The sequence below is a fragment of the Amblyomma americanum genome, chromosome 7 (genome assembly GCF_052857255.1).
Source record: "Amblyomma americanum isolate KBUSLIRL-KWMA chromosome 7, ASM5285725v1, whole genome shotgun sequence".
Classification (NCBI taxonomy): Eukaryota; Metazoa; Arthropoda; class Arachnida; order Ixodida; family Ixodidae; genus Amblyomma; species Amblyomma americanum.
Window position 1 is genome coordinate 166,240,896 of NC_135503.1, and position 20,114 is coordinate 166,261,009.

Here is a 20,114-nt window from a genome sequence, read left to right on the forward strand (position 1 = left end):
CGAATAATGTGGCAACTAATCAGGATAGCAGAAAACGAATGGTAGCATCACATAGATGGGACAAAATGTAACCCCCACACCAAGTTTGATGACAGTAGAGTGACTAGTTAATTATAGCCAATTATAAAAAAAAACAAAGAAAACAACCAAATGCATTGATATAGCGATAGGAGAAGCTGTCGTCACACCAAAGGTCGTCATGGTAATGGTGCGCGCTAGTGGCGGCATCTGGACGTCACCACCAGAGAAGAAGAGAAGAAGGCCAGAGAAGCAGACCGCAAACGCCAACAACGTTGTCTAGATCGAAAGTGCGGCAAGGTAGAAGCCTTTGGGAGTGCCACTGGTATGAGAACCTACGAAGCTAGAATTGCAGTCGGCAAGGCCAAAGGCTTTTCGCCTTGCCGCACTTTAGATTGCCAAAGTGCTCCCATAATTTTTTAGTCTCACCATTGGGGCTCTTCCAGGTCCACTTCCTGTTCTCTTGCTTGCAGAAGAAGGTATTCATGATCCGTAAAGTATTTCTATCTCTGAACGCCACTAATAACTCTCCTCTAATAACAAAGCTGACAGGATAGGTCACTCGCATTGTGCATCGTCACGATGGTGGCCTCCTGTGGTGCGGATTTGTGGGCCATCCCAAGCATTCGTGACCTTCCTCACCAAATAATTGGCTCCTGTGTCAACTAGAGCAGTAACTTTGCGGCCGTTGACAGCCACTTCTAAGTATGGCATATCGTCCTCGGCGTCAGGTCACAGCTTCGTCGGGCATGTTAATCATAAGCAGGGAGTGCCATTGGGGCTTTTCCTTGTGGCAGCGTCATTCCGAAGTTGGATCGCATCGTGGTCAAGCTGGTGTTTGTGTGCGGTGTCGGCATCTTCATATGGCATGGTCAGCGGAAGATCTCTGTCGCTTCGCTGGTGTCCCCGCCAAAGATTGCTTTCTTTAGTTTCCCCTGCAGGGCTGCGGGACCTTCCGCGAAGAGCCGGAGCGTAACTGCAGTGTGGCGATGCGAAGCGAAAGGCTGATGCCGATGGTGAGTGGGAAAGGTGGTTAGGCACAAGCCCCTCTCGACACAGCTAGTCATCGATTTTTCGTGGTCTTGGCCGAAGCGTGGTTGGAATGCATCAATGGCAAAACCACCAAGAGTGATACGCCAGTACGGGCAGTGATGAAGAATATGGCCAGCTTCACTGCAATAGAAGTCCGCCAGGCGTCGCATTTCCTGCGGCTGGGCAGGCGGGGGGGGGGAGCGTTCGGAAACAGCTGGTTCACGTTGAAGATGTCTTAAGGTGTGTAGTTGGAACCGAGGACTGCGTATTGCGGTGGTGTAAGTCAAGGCTAGAGCTGAAGCTGGAGGCCCTGATGTCGGGGAGCCAAGCGCTTGCAGCACTTCTTCGCGGACAATTTCCCCAAGGGTCGCTGCTGTTAAACCCCGATTTAACGAAGATGGTAAAATCGGCAGTGTACTTCATGGTACTGAAATTTCGCTACATCATATTTCGTCTCCTAGCATGTTAAGAATCCGCCAAAAATGCATTGGGATAACTCACGGGAAAAGCCATTAGGTATTTGAGATTAAAGTGGCCCTTCTTCCCTTTCTTTGCCAGCAGCAACTGCATTACGCGCATCTTGCTTCGTATGTTGCAAGCTCGCGAGCCACCTCAGTATGTCTGTTGTGCCAACCATCTTGTGGGTGACGGGAACGCCACACCTGTCTTGAGTTTTGGTTTTGCTGTCATCGTTTTCTAGTAAGTGTCCAGAGCACATTGCCAACACGGCGACACATTTTGCTGCTGCGACCTCGTGGCCGGCGGCAATGGCCTCGCTGTGGGCCACGCCATCTGCCCCCGCCTTCCTTTCCCCTTACACTCCTTTCTTTCTCCATGTTGGCAAGAGCAAGAAGAGTGTCCTCCAATTACCAACCAATGAAATGAAATAATGCCCACCCCACTCCTCACGTTTTCCCGTCGTAAATGCGAGTGCGTGACGCTTTGCACATGCGCACATTGAGTGAGAAGAGTTTGTCAGGTGTCAAGCGCGCAACAGGCTTCACAGCTGATGGGTGTGCCACCAGCACTGACCTTTCCAGCCCTCTTTGGGCATCCATAAACGCAATAAACAAGGTGCTCTCCCTTCAAGCAGAGGCGCCGATTTTGGATGATTTTGGCGCCATGAGCTGGCCTGGCAGGCTGCCAAGGCTGCACCTGTACAATCCCAGATGGCGCAGGTGGCGGCACGCTCATTGATGGCCGTCGTATTTGCGTCTGCCTATGGGCTCTGTAAGTGAAAGCTGGGCGGCATTCATATCATGTAGGCGCCCTGATGCACGCTTAGGCACACGCTCCGCTCTATCACTCACAGATTGGGGGCCAAACCACAACTAGATCGCCATGCAACGATGCGGGATTGCGAGGCACATGGAGAAGCAGCGTTGGGTAAATGATGGCATTCTGGATGGTCTGCCTTGCTGCAGCGAACATCATTGCGCGGGGTGGTGTCATCAGGAGTCAGAACTCGGGATCGAAGCCTCGCAAGCAGCGGCTTGCCTTGTAGACATGTGTCGTGTCCACGGTGTGTAGCTGGGCATTGGAGGCTCCCGTGATTTCTTCATACATCAGGAAAATACCCAGCAACTCCACCAAAATGTGACCGAGAGCCGGCAGAAAGGGCAGAAGGGCACATCAGTCCATCACATTAAAAACCAGCGCTACAAAACACAGACAAAAGGACGAGACTAGACACACAGAAGGCGCTGAACTTACAACTGAATTTCATTCGATAGTAAAGAGTTAATTTATACAATACACACACACGTGTGAGGACGTCTTGTCAAACACAGATGTACTGAAATCACCCACATGCAATAAAACCAATAAAAAAGAACATGAAACATATTTCCGAGGCACATGCGCTATCGTCAACCCCGCTACCGACAATGAAGCAAGCTCATTTCCCTGCTTAACAAGTTAATCGAGGTTTTGCTCATGCATCCATCGCCCTTTCTGAGAATGTGGAATGCCTCAGCGATCTCTCTTGTGTGCTGGTCATCATGTACAAACAGCACTGTCATATCAACAAAAAACGGAGAACAATTACATGCAAGGCAGTGTTGTGCTGCATTTCTATTTTCTTTGCTGTTGACGGAATTGACATGCTCTGCGAGGCTACATTGATATACCGCTTGGTCTCGCCGATGTATATAACGCCTACAAGACAAAGGGATAAGATACACCACGCCTTTCTTACATGTAAGATATTTGTTCCCATGCTTAGTATTGCATTGTTTCTTACTAATTTTCCCCTCACGTTTCCTCTGTACTGCAGCCCCTACTTCTCCCAGTTTATTGGGAGCAGAAAAAAACCAAGCTTACTCCGTATCGGGCCCCTACTCTTTTAAGCCGGTGAGACAGGGCGTGAATGTACGGCATAACCGCCAACTTCCTTTCTTTTGGACCAGAGCTGGGTTGTGAGGGGAGCCCGGATGTCTTCAGCATTTTAGACACTTTTTCCGCACAGGACACGATAAGAGCCTCCGAGTAACCTGCATCCTTGCACCTGATGACCTGTGCGATGAGGCTGGATCCCATTCTATAGGGGCAAGATTTCTTCAAGGCCATACCAATGCGGTTCTTAACAATACCAGTTTTCACATGTTTAGAATGGAAAGAACCATAGTTGAGCAAAGGTTTCTTGTTCTGAAAGGAGTACTCTCAAAAGACATGCTCAGAATCAAAGGTTAATTTCAAATCTAGAAACTGCAAGGATCTTTGATGAGGAACTTCGTGTGTAAACTCTAGTCTTGACCCATTGCGGAAAAAACATCCAGAACGTGAGAAATAAATCCAGGGGAATGGAGATTTGCCTAGTACCAAAAATCGTCGACATAGCGGAAAATTCAGTTCCAAGTTCAGTGCCTTCTGTGTGTCTAGTCTCGTCCTCTGTCTGTGTTTTTTAGCGCTGGTTTTTAATATGATAGATCACCATCAACTCGCCCAATCCTCAGTTGTTCTACTGGGCACATCAGGACTAGCACGGCAGGCACACTCAGCCAACCCATGCTCGAGCAGGGGAAGACGAGGAAGACCAGCAGGTGCTATCGCACCGCATGGCGGCACCAGTAAATGGACAACAGTGCGGCGATATACATGCAGTTTCCTAGAAGAAAAGCTCCAGGGAATTTTCCATACAAAATACACAACACGCCTATAAGACAAGTTACAGAGTATAAGTATCTGGGTGTATTTTTCGTTCCTTCTTTACTCGGAGTTGGCACACTGACTACAGTGTTCCTAAAGCCTGCTAGAGACTTGGTTTTTTTTAGACATAATAAGCGTGAATTTCCTCAAAACAGTCGGGATGAGTTGTGCAAATCGCATGTCAGGTCAATACTAGAGTACGCATGTACGATGTGAGACCCTCCTACTTTAAAAGATAAACTCAAACTGGAAAAGCTGCAGACATTAGCAGCCCGGTACGTGCTTGGCAGGCCAGTACAAAAGAAACACGCTTGAGCATCACAGAACGATGTTTCCCTTAAAGCTACTTCATGCAATATATTATTCATTTGAAGGTTTCCCCCTCATCACAGATCGGCAAGTGTGGACCACGAATACAAAATTCGGGAATACAGATGTACCGTAAAAACCCGCGTATAGTACGAGGTTTTTTCCTATTATTAGCACCTCAAATTTCCGCCTCGTATTATTTGCGGATCCGAACAAAAATTTCAGTTTTGCTCGAAGTTTTGGTTTCGTTATTGCCGCGTGGTTACGGCTTGGCTTTGTTATTGATTTGTGGCTACGGCTTGGCTTCGTTACCCGTGACGGCGTGGCTAGGGCTAGCGTGGCCTTCCTGACAGCGTACGCGCCGACGCATAAACCACGCTTCGCGAAGGGAAGGTTCTTTTTTTCTGCCGTGGAGGAGCACGATGTCAGGGCCACGAAAACAGTATTCGGCTGCTTTCAAGAGAAAGGCTATTTTAGTTGCCGAGAACATCGGCAACAGTGCGGCCGGGAGGCAGTTCGGCGTCACCGAGGGAAGCATCCGCGGATGGCGGCGACAAAAGAAAGCACTTTTCGCCTGCAGCGGAACGCGAAGAAGCTTTCGCGGCCCGAAGAATGGGTCATACCCAGAAATTGAACTGGCCATGACGGAGTTCGTAAGAGAACAGCGAGCCGCACATCTACCTGTGAGCGTGGAGCTCATGCAGGTAAAAGCTAGGGAGCTTGCTAGAGAAACAGGTATTCCAAGCACCGCCTTCAAAGCGAGCAAGCACTGGATATACCGGTACATGTGCCGTGCTGGGTTTTCGTTACGGCGGCGAACGTCGATTTCCCAAAAACTGCCCGAATCGTTTGAAGAGCTGCTGGTGGCTTTTCAGCGCCACAATATTTCTTTACGGAAGTCCAAGAACTTTCAGCTAGGGCAAATAGGCAACGCTGACCAAAGGCCAGTTTATCTGGACATGCCATCACCCCTCACAGTGCACGAGAAGGGTTCCAAACAAGTTTGCGTCCGGTCTACCGGCAACGACAAGACTCGGGTTACGGTCATGCTATCGTGCACAGCAGACGGCCACAAGCTCCCACCCTATGTCGTGTTCAAACGCAAAACAATGCCGAAAGGTGAGGAGCTGCGAAGGAATGTTATCGTGAGATGCCACGAGAAAGGTTGGATGAACGAGGGTCTTGTCCTTGACTGGGTGAAGTCCGTGTGGTGTAGGCGGCCCGGTGCACTATTGTCCTTCCCGTCGATCTTCGTGCTGGACGCGTTTCGCTGCCATTTGGCCGACTCGGTCAAGAGAGTGTTACGCGATTGCGGCACTGAACTTTTCGTCATCCCAGGCGGAATGACTTCCCAGCTGCAGCCACTTGACGTTTGCGTAAACAAGCCTTTCAAGGACGCGGTCAAGCGGTGCTACGCTGAGTGGATGCGCTCAGGTGAGCCTGCAGTGACGCCGACTGGGCGGCTGAAGCGGGCATCGCCAGCCACGCAGTGCAAGTGGATTGTGGATGCGTGGGCGAGCATTCCTGCGGACCTTGTGCGTCGGTCTTTCAAAAAGTGTGGCATATCAAACGCCCTCGATGGCACAGAAGATGAGTGCCTGTGGGAAGATTTGTCCGACAAAGAAATCTCCGAAGAAAGCGCTGTTGAGGATGAGAGCGATTGAAGTGCGGTGTCCAATTGCAATAAATGCCTTTCTTCGTGCTTACCTGGTTTACCTCACTCGTATTATACGCGGATAAATTTTTTTTCTATTTCGCGTCTCTAAAATTTCACCTCGTATTATATTCGGGTTCGTATTATACGCGGGTTTTTACGGTAACACTGTAGCATTCAACTAAGCGTCCTTCCCAAAAACGATTCGGCAATTGAATTGCTTGCCTGCCGCTGCTGCACATATTTCTTCCAGTGACAGGTTTTATTCTGCTTTACAAATGATACAACCTGTCTGACACTTATTTTTTGGCTGTTCTCGGTGGTAATCTCGGTGTAGATAGCTGTCACTTGCGCATTTCATGCCTACCATGCCCTTATTTACTTGTGCATTTGCTCTGCTAGATATCATGTTGCCATATTTTCTATGTATTTTGCTCGCGTTCTTGAGATCCTGTTATACCTTTTGATGCTTTTCTTTTTTTATGCATTGCTTCGAGTGCAATGCACCTGCAAATTTGTGAAGAGTTAAATGTGTTATTCTTCCCCCCCTCACTGTAATGCCTTGACAAAGGCGCTGTGAGTAATAAATAAATAAATAAATACTGAAGATAGCAGTACATGGCTTCCTATGGGCGCAAAGTTATGAAAACGGTAATACTTGGTTACATTGAGGATTTCGTTAGATTGAAGTTTGTTACATGGAGGTTTAACTGTACTTGAGGCTGGTTGGAAGATGGTAACAGGCGAGGCAGCTCTTTCTGTACAATTTCGCGCACAACATCCCGCAGGTTGTTTCCGAATGCTGAGCCATCCGAGAGTTGTCGCGATCACTTGGAGCTGTCAGGGGAAATGGCAGGCCTCCAAGGTTTTCTCAATGGTGGTGAATTCAGCAACAGCCTTCGGTGGACTGCGGGTAAGACCACCGAAAAGCACCACGCATCAAGAGCTCCACCTTCTTCTATTCCTTCATGTCAGTATTGGTGCGTCGAAAAAGGCGCTTCATGTCTCCTACATATGCTGTCACTGTGGTTGATGATGTTGAAGGTCACTGACTATGTCGAGGTTATGATTGACATTTCGAAGCCTATACCGGTTCCCTGTTCACTGAGGTGGCCAAGATTTCGTTGTCCTTTAAGTATGTGTAGTATGTGATGTAATCAGCGTAAGTAAACTGCCGGCAGATTTCCATTTGTCCTATTCATTGTGTTAATGGTTGCTTGAATGATCAATGATTCCAGTAGCCGCCTTGATGGCACATCTTTCTCTTTAGCTATGATGGTGGCATTGTGACAGTCGATATTATGATGATCTGTTTTAGCGTGTTCAGAAACAGTGTTCAATGCTTGATTGCCATTCGCCACGTCACGTTTGCACTCTTGCAAGTGTTGTGAAAACGTCGTTGCAGTCAGCGCATAGAATTCTGTATACCATCCCAGGATACATATCGTCACGCAAGCGATCCTTCACATTAATATACTTGCTTCGAAGTTTGCTTGAAGGAATATGCGTGACACGCAGATTGTACTTCGAAAAAACGTGCGCAAGTGCTTCGCTCACTCTGGAAACGTAGGGTATTGCTGCTTTGGCTTTGAATATGTGCTTTGGGGCTCGTACACGCTTCTCGGCTCGCGTCAGAAAATGGCCTGGACAGCTATTGCCGGCAAGTTCACGGTGGACCGTTCTTAGCTCACTCTGCGCCTCACGTTCATCAGTGCATACACATGCGGCATGTGTCATTAGTGGTGATGCAACTGACAACTTGTGAGCGAGACCATGGTTCGAACTAAAACCAAGATAACGGCCAGTGTGAGGAGGCTTCCGGTAGGCTGTGAAGCTAAGACCGTCCCTAGACCGATGAGCGAAACGCTCTTCTAAAAGAAAACTGTTTACTGAGCTGACCTGTGCCCAAAATGGACCGACTGGCTCGGCGATGGCAAAAACAGCAAGCGCGATCACCGGTTGTCGCACAGATTTCCTGCAGTTTTGGCCACACTCAATTTACAGCTGGAAAAGAACCTTCGAGATAAGGAACCAAAAGCAACTACAACAATCTAGAAAGATGTGGAAGCATTTGTTCGTAGCCAAGACCATTCGAGCTTAGTCTGGTCGCATCTCATGTCACAAACAAAATGACAAAATGATAAAGCTGCCTGCCGGTGGCTGTGAGTGTGAATGAACAAACTACAATGATGCGCGGCAATATAGCCTTCAAGGATTACGAGAAAGCATTTGACTCAGTCGAAATCTCAGCAGTCATGCAGGCATTATGGAATTGGGGTGCAGATGAGTTTTATGAAAGACATCTACAATGACTGCACAGCTGCCGCAGTCCTCCACAAAGTCAGCAATGAAATTCCATTATGGAAGTGTATCAGGGAGAGGGACATGGTCTTGCCAATGCAATTCACCGCCTGTTTACAGGAGGTATTCCGAGACCTGGATTGGGAATAAGAGTTAATGGAGAATACCTTAGTAATCTGAGATTTTTGCTGATGACACTGCCTTGCTAAGTTACTCAGCAGATGAAGTGCAAAGCATGATCAGTAAGTTAGACAGGCAGAGCAGAATGGTGGGTCTAAAAATTAACATGCAGAAAACCAAAATAATGTTAAACAGTCTCTGAAGGGAACAGCAATTTACTATTGGTAGTGAGGTGCTAGAAGAGGTAAGGAAATAAGTCTACTTAGGGCAGGTAGTAAGTGCAGATCTGGACCACGAGAGTGAAATAACTAGAATAAGAATGGAGTGGAGCATACGTGTCATGTACTCTCAGACCACAAATGGCAGTTTACCAATATCCCTCAAGAGAAAAGTATTTAACAGTTTAACAGTTTAACAGAAAAGGGCTAAAACCCTTAAACAATGTCGAGCATTACGGAAGAGAAAATGACAGGTGACGTTGCGAGACAGGATGAGAGCATAGTGGGTCAGGGAACAAACGTCAGCTAATGACATCCCAGTCAAAATAAAGAAATGGGCTTGGGCAGGGAAGGGGGATGGATGAGGAATAAGGTGGCACAGGACAGGGTTTATCGGAGAAATATGCTAGAGGCTTTTGTCTGGCAGTGGCTGCAGTCAGGTTGATAGTGCTGCTGCTGATGATAACGGATATCAAGTGGGCTGATAAGTGATGATGGGGACCACATCACATTTGAAAGCAAACTGGTGAAGAATGGTGGATTGCAGTGTTACCAAAGCGCCGACCGAAGAGTCCCATGACAGCTGTCTCATCGACGACTCGCAGGTCGCACCACAGAGCCAGCTCCATGCCTGCGCCCACCGCGTAGCCAGTCACAGCGGCGACTGTGGGCTTCTTTGTCTCCGGAATGCACTGCAAGCAGAGAAGAAAGACGGGGCCACTGGCATTAACTTTTATAACTCTCTGCGTGACTCAAGCACACATGGTATAATGCTTAAAATAACTGAAGAGAAATAACCAGTATGCAATACGTGGTGATCTGGGCACAGGAGGCACCCAAGTAGAAGAAGGAGCGGAGTGCATCTCACAGGCATTCTTGGCTTATGTACAGGTATTCAGGTGTTGAGTCGAAGGTGCTGGGATCGTATGCTACAAGTGCACCCGTGAGCTTTGCCAACAAGGCAAAACCCCTGTAGGGGGCTGGGACCTTTCGTCAGGTCATTGGTACCTTTAGTCCCAGTCTCCACTCGCTGTGACGAGGAAATAAAGTTCATTCAAACCACTAGGGCAGCGACCACATGTGGGCCTATTTTCGAGGACTAAGCTAAGCACAACTCTGCGCTGCAGAAGAAAGAGGGGCAACCCTAGCTCATATCAAGAGGGGAAAACCTAGCAGGGGGGAGAAATGGCTCTGCTCAGCCTACACCAGCAGCCTGTGTCCATCTCGTTCACTGTCCCTCGTCTTTTGATGCACCTGCGATGCTTGAGCAGAAGCAGTGGCAAATAACAAGAATACTGAAGTGGTCGCACCTTGTGTTTGGCTTCATTGTCACTAGATAGCGCTGAGAGCAAGGGGTGGCACCTCAGAATGTGTACACGGTCGTCCACTTCTAGTTTGAACATGGCTCCCGGCAGCTGGCGCTCCAGCCTCTCTTGGGCGCCTGGGTAACTAGCGTGCAGGCGTAGTGGAAACCATAGGAATGACTTTTGCTGCGTCGTCTGCCACAGCGCGCTAGCACCGCCGGATTGAACTCGCATTGCGGTGAAGTTCACTTTCGCATTGAGTGCACAAAGCCTCGGGGGATTACTGTTTCCCACATAACAGCTTAGAAGCCCAGCACCTGCGCGTGCTTGAGAGCTGCATCAGTGGTGCCAAAGGCTTTTCCTTATCATTTCTTCTTGCAATCAACACATTGCAGAGCGGCACTTTGAGCGGATGACAGCACCCATGAGTCGCCGGTTTATTCTGGCCGCTGAGCACGAAGTGCATGAAATCATGAAATATTGCAGCTAAGTAATGCAGGCGGCCTCTGAGTAAATCGCTTGAACTCACATTTGAACTAAGTTTTTCTCCGTATCAGCCTTTTATTACATGTTGATTGCAAGAAAAAATAAGGAAAAGCCTTTGCCACCATGGATGCAGCTCTTAAGCACGCGCAGATGCTGGGCTTCTAAGCTGTTGTGTGGGAAACAGTAATCACCCGGGCGCTTTGCGCGCTCAATGCAAAAGTGGACCTCACCGCACAGCGAGCTCAATTCAGCGGTGCTGGCGCGCTGTGGCAGACAACGGGGCAAAAGTCATGCCTATGGTGTCCCCTGCGCCTGCATGCTAGTTACTTAGGCACCCAAGAGAGGCGCTGTGCGGAACGCCGGCTGCCAGGAGCCGTGTTCAAACTGGAAGTGCACGGCCGTGTACATATGCTGCCTGTGGGAAGCAATAAATTTTCTTGTTCGGGCTTCCGATGCTGGAGGCACAGTAGCCAATGCTTCATCACACGGCAGTGGAGAACACATACCACCAGCAAGTGGCTTTTGTCTGCTAGACACTTTGGACAAAGCAATTGTGCTTCCCACTTTAATCAACATGTGTAAACTATGTGTAAGTGCATGAAATTTAATTATCAACAATAACAATACATGTAATAGAGGCCTCTCTGATGTTCTTTTTGTAGGCAGAGTGATGGCACAGAGGTGCACCATCTACTTCACATGCAAGAGGACTGGGGTTCAAATCCTGGTGCCGTGTTGATGGAACTGGATCCTGGTGTTGATGGAACTGCATAACCAGGCCTGGGGTGCGGCCTGACCTCGGTGACAAGAACAGACAACGCAAGCACCAGAGCGGGATTTGGCCACCGTAATGTAGTACTTCGTCACAATCTTCTATGAACAAACCAATTAACCCTCGGCCCTCAGTCCCCAGCGGCTGCAGAGCAATTGACCAAGGTGGCAGTCAGACCTGTGATGCAGCGGAGGGTGCTAAGAATCTCCGGCTTCGGACAGGCCACCATTGGAAACTGAACATGCAACGTTTAACGCTAAAACCTTATCCAGTGAGGCTAGCCTAGCAGTGCTGCTCGAGGAACTAGCGGGAATTAAATGGGATGTCAGAGCGCTTAGCGAGGTTAAAAGGACAGATGAGACAAATACAGTACTAACGGGCGGACACATACTGTGCTATTGTGGCTTATAGGACAGAAGAGAACTAAGTGTGGGATTCCTTATCAATCAGGATATAGCTGGAAACGTAGAAGAGTTCTACAGTATTAACGAGAGTGGCAGCAATCATAATTAGGCTTAATAAGAAGTACAAGCTGAAGGTGGTGCAGGCCTACGCACCTACATCCAGCCATGATGACTAGATCGTTGCGAGCTTCTAAGAAAATGTGGAATCGGCAATGAACAAAATAAAATCACGGTACACGGTACTGATGAGCGACTTCAATGCAAAGGTAGGCAAAAAGCAGGCTGGAGATTCAAAAAGAAATGCTATGCATGCATGCTATGCGTTCACCCTGGCATCGGTCAGGATGTGGAGGTCCTCGGAAAGGTGCGATGTAGTGACCACAGAATGGTAAGGTCTCGAATCAGCTCAGACTAGAACGAAAGCAATTAGTGAAGCGTAAGCCCATTAACAAGTTAGTGCTAAGAGGGAAAGCAGAGGAATTCAGGGTACTGCTGCAGAACGTATATTCGGCTCTAACTGAGGAAGACTATCTTAATGTTCAAACAATGAACGATAATCTCACAGCTATCATAAGCAGGGTCGATACTAGCAGAGTAGCTCGATACTAGAGTAGCAGAGTTGATACTAGCCGAATGCAGAATTCAGGTCACACGCAAACCAGACAATACGCGCATCACGTGTATTCCGTACGTTCACCAAGTATCGCACAACATGAAAAAGGTTGTAGACAAAGCCGGCGTCAAGCTCCTTTTTCTCTGCCAGGAACAAGTTGAGAGGTCTGTGCAAGAGGATGAACCAAGAAAGTGGAAAGAAAGCGTGTCAGAAGAAATACCAAAATAAATTTATCTACTGTTGCTGTGGTGTAGTTACAAGATCCCACTGTCATGCGGCTGTTTTTACATCGGGGAGACCGGACGGTGCGTCAGTTAACGACTACGCGAACATGCGAAAGATACTGAAAACCAGTCACACTGAAATAACATTGTCACTCATTCCGCCGATTGCAAAGACTGTGAGGCGTTTCTGAACCGCACCACTATCATTGCGAAGTATAGAGATCATAGCTCGTGCCTGATACTCACATTCACATTCGCAAATTTGGTGACTCTTGTAAGCCAACCATCGGTGGCTCTATTCTCACAGGAGCTCACCTTTCTTAATGAGTGACAATTTGACAGCTCCCGTGTGTACATCACGTCATGATTGTGCTACATTTGCATCCCTTCTGTGTTTTGGCTTGCCCTGCCCCCCTCTTTCACAATAAACCATTTGGTTGTTAGCCGAGCGCATGTGCCTCTCTCCTCTCCTGTCCCGTCCGTCAGCGCTGTTTCGTCGTCCCATTTAACTTGAACCAACCAGCCTGACTCGGCCCTCTCCTATCATTACGTAGTGCGCAGTAGAAGTAGTGGTAGGATGGTTCGACAGGATACTGGCAAGCTATTTCAGGAAACAAAGGATCTGATAAAGAAACGCCAAAGCAAGACAGCTGATGATAATTATGGATTTTTATAGCGCAAGGGCATCTATGGCCAGAGTGCCATGGCACAAGGTATTTTCGACTACTCAAGGTAGGGTCAACGACCAATTTTCCAAGCATTTCACCCCAAATAGGTCGAGCACCAGTCCAGGGGAAAGCTTGTACCCATTGTATCACCGGTGGGTGCCAGGTATAACTGGAGATCGAACCCTGCAGCTCCCGCATGCGAGGCGGATGCTCAACCACTTGGCCACTGCTGTGATCCCAAAGCATGAAAGCATGTAACTCTACAGGTAGAATAGAATGGGCAGAGCTATCAAAGTTAATAAATAAGCACAAGGTAGTCGACATAATGAAGTTAAATCGAGAGAAAATTGAGCATGCTCTAAAGAACAAAGGTTGCCTAAAAGTGGTGAAGAGGAAACTAGCCTTCAATCAAATAGAGTTCAATCAACCAAATGATTGGGCAGGCTTTCATAAAAGGTCCTCGACAACAGACCATATTCACACTATCAATCAGGTGATGGAGAAATGTGCCGAATATAACCAACCCCTATATATAGCCTTGATTGATTACGAGAAAGCATTTGACTCAGTGGAAACCTCAGCAGTCATGCAGGCGTTGCGGAATCAAGGTGTAGAAGAGTCTTGTATGAAAATACTGGAAGATATCTTTAAAAAATGCAGGAAGGTTTCTTTAACAAAAAATCAGAATTACAGTCAAAAAGTTATGTGATAGGATGAACTTGAGAAAATAACGAAACTGATAGACTGTGACAAAAAACTGGGTCTTGACATGCTTTTCACGGCGAAAACACACAAACTGGAGTGCCCACCGCAGGTCATAGCATTAGAAAATGGTTCTTAGAAAAAGCCAGTTTCTTTGTACCTCGATCATCTAAGTACATTACCAGTTGAGAACCCTTTTCGTGTGAAAAATTCAGAAAAAGTACTGAAGTTATTGACACAAAATGAAACCAAAAAGATGCACAATTTGTCTGTAGACATCAAAGGCCTGTATTATTCAATAATGGAGAAAGAACAGATGGAACGTGTCAGTGACACCATTGACAAACTTGGAACCATGATTGTTCAGAATGCATGTGGCATAGCTGTGGCATCATTCCTAGAGCTGTTGTCTATGTTGTTGTTCAACGTATGTGCAGTGGAATGAAGAGCTTTTTCTACAAAAAGAAGGTGTATGTATAGGCTCATACAACCTTTGTCCGTGAAATTTCGAGACTGATTTATTTTCTTCTCTAGAAATGATTCCCCAAAACAAATGTTGGTGTGTATGTGTAGCGCCACCTTTTCGAGCTAACCTGAGCTATTTTTGTTAATTGCTGTGGCAACCGCTAGATGGCACTACATGTAGAAAAATATGTTGTCACTAGTCGTCTGCGCATTGTACTGCGAGTGAATGCAGAGAGATGGACGTCCACCTCGAACAGCGTGTAAACATAAAATTCTGTGTGAAGCATGGCAAGGCACCCACACAGACGTATGAGCTCCTTCGTGACACTTACGGCAACGAGACATCGCGGGCTCGAGTTTTCGAGTGGCTCAAGAGGTTCGATTCAGGGAGAACGTCGGTGGAAGATGACACAAGGCAGGGGTGCCCTTCAACCTCACGAAACAACATGGCTCGGATGAAAGAAATCGTACAGCAAAACTGCACCATTACAGTCCGCATGCTATCAGATGCTCTCGACATTAGTAAGACAATATGCCACCAAATTTTGCGTGAGAACATGGAAAAACGAAAGCTGAATGCCAGACTTGTGCCGCACTCCATCACACAGGACGAGAAGGACACGGGCATCAGTGAGCGTTGATTTGCTCTTCAAAGCAGAGAAGGATGCTGCCTTCGTCGATAGCATCATTGCTGAAGACGAAACGCGATGTTTTCAATCCGATCCTCAAACAAAGAGACAGAGCGCTGAATGGCGGTCCACAAGCTCTCCGGCGTCGAGAAAGGTGCGGCGACAGAAGACCAAAACAAAGACGATGCTGATGGTTTTTTTCGATGCCAAAGGTGTCATACACCATGAGTTCGTCCCACAAGAGCAGGCAGTGAAGCAGGAGTTTTATATCCGCGTGTTCAAACACATGCGTGATGCACTGCGACGCCGTCGCTCTGACTTTAGGGCACCTGGACAACGGAGCCTTCTCCACGATCACGCAAGGCCGCACACTGTTCTCAGCATGACAGAACTTCTCACCAAGCACAGCATTACTGTACTTCCCCATCCGACATACTCGCCTGACCTGTACCCATGCGATTTTTTCTTGTTTCCTCGTGTGAAGAGAGCCCTAAAAAGTCACTGGATGGGGAGCGTGCGTGGAGGCCATTCAAGATGCCACGACAAAGGAGCTGACACCCTGCCAAAAGAAGCGCTTGCCAACTGTTTCCAAGACCTCAGGAAGCGCTGGAAGCTGTGTATAGATTGCAAGGGAGACTATTTCGAAGGGGTGCAAAGGCTGTGTGTGTGTGTGTGTGTGTGTGTGTGTGTGTGTGTGTGTGTGTGTGTGTGTGTGTGTGTGTGTGTGTGTGTGTGTGTGTGTGTGTGTGTGTGTGTGTGTGTGTGTGTGTGTGTGTGTGTGTGTGTGTGTGTGTGTGTGCGTGCGTGCGTGCGTGCGTGCGTGCGTGCGTGCGTGCGTGCGTGCGTGCGTGCGTGCGTGCGTGCGTGCGTGCGTGCGTGCGTGCGTGCGTGCGTGCGTGCGTGCGTGCGTGCGTGCGTGCGTGCGTGCGTGCGTGCGTGCGTGCGTGCGTGCGTGCGTGCGTGCGTGCGTGCGTGCGTGCGTGCGTGCGTGCGTGCGTGCGTGCGTGCGTGCGTGCGTGCGTGCGTGCGTGCGTGCGTGCGTGCGTGCGTGCGTGCGTGCGTGCGTGCGTGCGTGCGTGCGTGCGTGCGTGCGTGCGTGCGTGCGTGCGTGCGTGCGTGCGTGCGTGTGTGTGTGTGTGTGTGTGTGTGTGTGCGCGCGCGCGCGCGCGCGCGCGTGCGTGCGTGCGTGCGTGCGTGTGTATATATAATTCAGGGAAATAGTCTTCTAGGCACGGTCAGTATTAGTGAATAAACAGAGACCAACGTTTGAAAACAATGTAATATGACGTTTTGGCCGTGGAACGGCCTTATTCTGATGAAGGCCGTTCCACGGCCGAAACGCCAAATTACATTGTTTTCAAACGGTGGTCTCTGTTTATTCACTATATATATATATATATTGAAGCGGGAAGACGACGACGAGACTGAGCGAGTGAACGGGTGGACGAAGACGACAACGAAGTTCTGACTGTGTTCCGAGTGCCGCTCGTAGTAGCTGTTCCTTCGCTGGTGCACATAGCTGTAAATATATTCTTCCCCGCAACATATTTGGTGGAGGTGCGCCTTTCCCCTACGTCTACCAACAACAGAGCTCCGCAGCGGCCGACAGCTGCCTTCACTCATCATGACCCAGGACGCCTGCCAGCAAATATCACCATCAACCATGCCATCACTCGTTCTTTCTGCTCCTCGTGACCCTGGGACATTTTCTGGCACCGACAACGTTGACGTGGACGACTGAATCCAGATGTATGAACGCGTGAGTACATACAACCGCTGGGATCCAACCCTTATGCTCGCCAATGTCATTTTCTACCTAAAAGACACTGCCCGAGTCTGGTACGAGACTCACGAAGATGACTTGACCAGCTGGGACGTCTGCAAGCAGAAACTGCGCGACCTGTTTGGACGGCCGCTCGGCCGAACACTTGCCGCTAAGAGGGACCTTGCATCCCAAGCTCAAACTTCTACGGAATCCTTTCACTGCAACGACGAACAGCCCAGCCACTTCACGCCCCCTCCAGACCGGCAGAGTGCTACAGTCAACGGCCAGTTTTCCCGCCCCAGCCGCTCCCCGTCCCCCCTGCGTCGGCAGTCTCGTTCGCCCCTACGCCGTCGCTCCTCTCCTGGCCCCTACGTACGCTCGCAAGGGGAAAACTAGACACTGCAGTGTCTGGAGGTGATGCTGCAGTACAGCCCCCGCCCCAAAATCCTCTCTTAGCCCTCCTCGCACACCAAAATTTGCTCGCTATTCATGTCGATGGAGTCCCTGTGAGAGCCCTGATCGATACGGGTGCGCACGTGTCCGTCATGAGTTCAACCCTCCGACGCCGCCTCAGAAAAGTACTGACCCCTGCACCCACAGCCGTTCTCCGCGTTGCCGCATCGGAACGCCTCCTGTGGTTGGACTATGCCCAGCCTGTGTGACCATTTCCGGCCGCCATACATCCGTTCTATTCTCTCTTCTGGACCAGTGCCCTCATGACGTCATTCTTGGCCTCGACTTCCTGTCTGAGCATTCAGCCCTCATCAACTGCACCACCAGTGTTGTCCAGCTTGATTTTCCCCTTTCTGCTGAGTCACTGTCCGCATTTGTACCTTGCCTTTGTGCTGTCGACTTTGTCCGTCTAACGCCTAAAGCCGCCACTTACATTTCTTTCTCATCTGTTCCTCCTATCCCTGATGGTCCCTACGTAGTCACTCCGGACCTTGACGTCGCCCTCTCGCTAAGTATTGCGCTTGCGCACGCTGTCTGTACAATGTCGGTCAACCGAGCGTACCTTCCGGTTCTGAACTTTGGCTCGTCTATCCAACCGCTCCCGCAAGGCATCTCACTCGCCACGCTCTGCCCGGCTGCCGAATATGTCATATCAGTCGTGGACACCTGCTTACCTTCTACTCGTCAAAGCCTGTTGCCTGCGGCCACATCAACCGAGAAACCAACGGACGACTACGCCGACATGATCTCTTCTGACCTACCGCCGATGCAAGCTCACGATCTTAGGTGCCTTTAATCATCTTTTCGCGACATCTTCGACTTTGATGCTAGTGTTTTGGGTCGTACCTCTGTAGTGACGCATCGCATAAACACTGGTGATGGCGCTTTTATCCACAGACATCCGTACCGCGTGTCCAGCGCTGAACGCACTGTCATCAATCAAGAGGTGGACAAGATGCTCGCAAAAGACATCGAGCCCTCGTCAAGCCCTTGGGATTCACCAGTTGTCCTGGTAAAAAAGAAGGACGGCAGCTGGCGCTTCTGCGTTGATTACCGGCACCTAAATCGTATTACAAAAAAGGACGTATATCCTCTCGATGATGCATTAGATTGCCTCCACGGCGCCAAATATTTCTCTTCAATTGATCTTCGATCGGGGTACTGGAAAATTGCCGTTGATGAAAAGGAGAGCGAAAAGACCACCTTCGTGACGCCTGATGGCTTATACCAATTTAAATTCATGCCATTCAGACTAACGCGCCGGCTACCTATGAACAAATGATGGACTCCCTTCTTCGCGGCTTTAAGTGGTCGACCTGCCTCTGCTACCTTGACGATGTTGTGGTTTTCTCGCCTACTTTTGCCACGCACCTCGAATGCCTCTAGTATTTTGACAGTGTTCCGTAACGCCGGGCTCCAGCTGAACTCATCGAAATGCAAAATTCGGTCGCCGCCAACTCACTATTCTCGGACACCTGGTTGATGCTTCTGGTGTCCGCCCAGATCGAGTCAAAATTCAAGCCGTCAAGGACTTTCCTCTTCCTAGGTCGTCGAAAGATGTGCGCAGCTTTGTCGGCTTGTGCTCGTATTTTCGCCGTTTTATCAAAGATTTCGCCGGCATCGCTCGCCCCTTCACCAACCTTCTTAAGAACGACACCCCCTTTAACTGGGGCCCTGCTCAAGAGCACTCATTCTCTTTCCTCGTTCAATTGCTAACCTCTCCGCCCATCTTAGCCCATTTTGACCCGTCGTCTCCCACAGAGGTTCGTACCGACGCCTCCGGATATGGGATCGGTGCTGTGCTAGCCCAACGTCAACAGGGACAAGATCGCGTCTTCGCTTATGCCAACTGCCTACTTTCCGCCGCAGAGCAAAATTACTCCATTACTGAGCGCGAGTGTCTCGCCCTTGTCTGGGCTGTAGCTAAATTCCGCCCGTACCTGTTCGGCCGCTCATTCACTGTTGTCACTGATCACCACCTCTCTGTTGGCTGTCTTCACTAAAAGATCCCACCGGTCGCTTGGTCGCTGGGCTTTGCGCCTCCAAGAATATTCATACTCTGTAGTGTACAAGTCCGGTCGTCGCCACCAGGACGCTGACTGTTTATCCCGGTACCCCGTGGAGCCACCTGACCTAGAAGACGCTGAGACCCTGCCCTGCTTCTTAGCTATCACTGCTCTCACCGATATCGCCAACGAACAGTGCCTCGACTCATCTTTACGCCCTATCTTTGATGGCCTCCGCTTTGCAAACCGATCTCCGTCTCTGCAACTTTATGTGCTCCAGAATGGCATTTTATATCGCCGCAATCTACGCTCCGATGGTCCTCCATTGCTGCTCGTCATACCCCAACATCTACGCTCTTCTGTCCTTGAAGAATTGCACAATCTGCCGACAGCCGGAAACCTTGGCGTGTCCCGCACATACGCTCGAGTGCAACACCGCTTCTTTTGACCTCGTCTATATCGTTCCGTCAAGCATTACGTTGCCGCTTGTGACCTGTGTCAACGTCGGAAAAGGCCCTCCACTTTGCCTGCCGGCCTCCTACAACCCATCGACGTACCTTCGGAACCTTTTCACCGTGTTGGCCTCGACCTTCTTGGCCCTTTTCCCACGTCCCTCTCCAGCAACAAGTGGATCACTGTCGCAACTGATTATACGACTCCGTACGCCATCACGCGTGCTTTGCCTACCAGCTGCGCTACCGATGTCGTCGATTTTCTTCTCCAAAACGTCATTCTTCACCATGGCGCCCCTCGTCAACTGCTCACCAACCGTGGTCATTATTTTCTGTCCCGAGTGATTAATGACATTCTTCATTCGTGTGCCA

General features: G+C 49.3%; 1 protein-coding gene across 14 annotated transcripts in view; it reads right to left on the reverse strand.

Annotated features, from left to right (window-relative positions):
• LOC144096750 (putative enoyl-CoA hydratase) overlaps positions 1 to 20,114 on the reverse strand; it is a 141,702-nt gene that overhangs the window by 71,648 nt on the left and 49,940 nt on the right. For all 14 annotated transcript variants that reach the window (XM_077629612.1, XM_077629617.1, XM_077629605.1 and 11 more), the window contains one exon: positions 9,353 to 9,491. In XM_077629612.1, the coding sequence (XP_077485738.1) occupies positions 9,353 to 9,491 (139 nt within the window). The remainder of the gene's footprint in view (positions 1 to 9,352; positions 9,492 to 20,114) is intronic.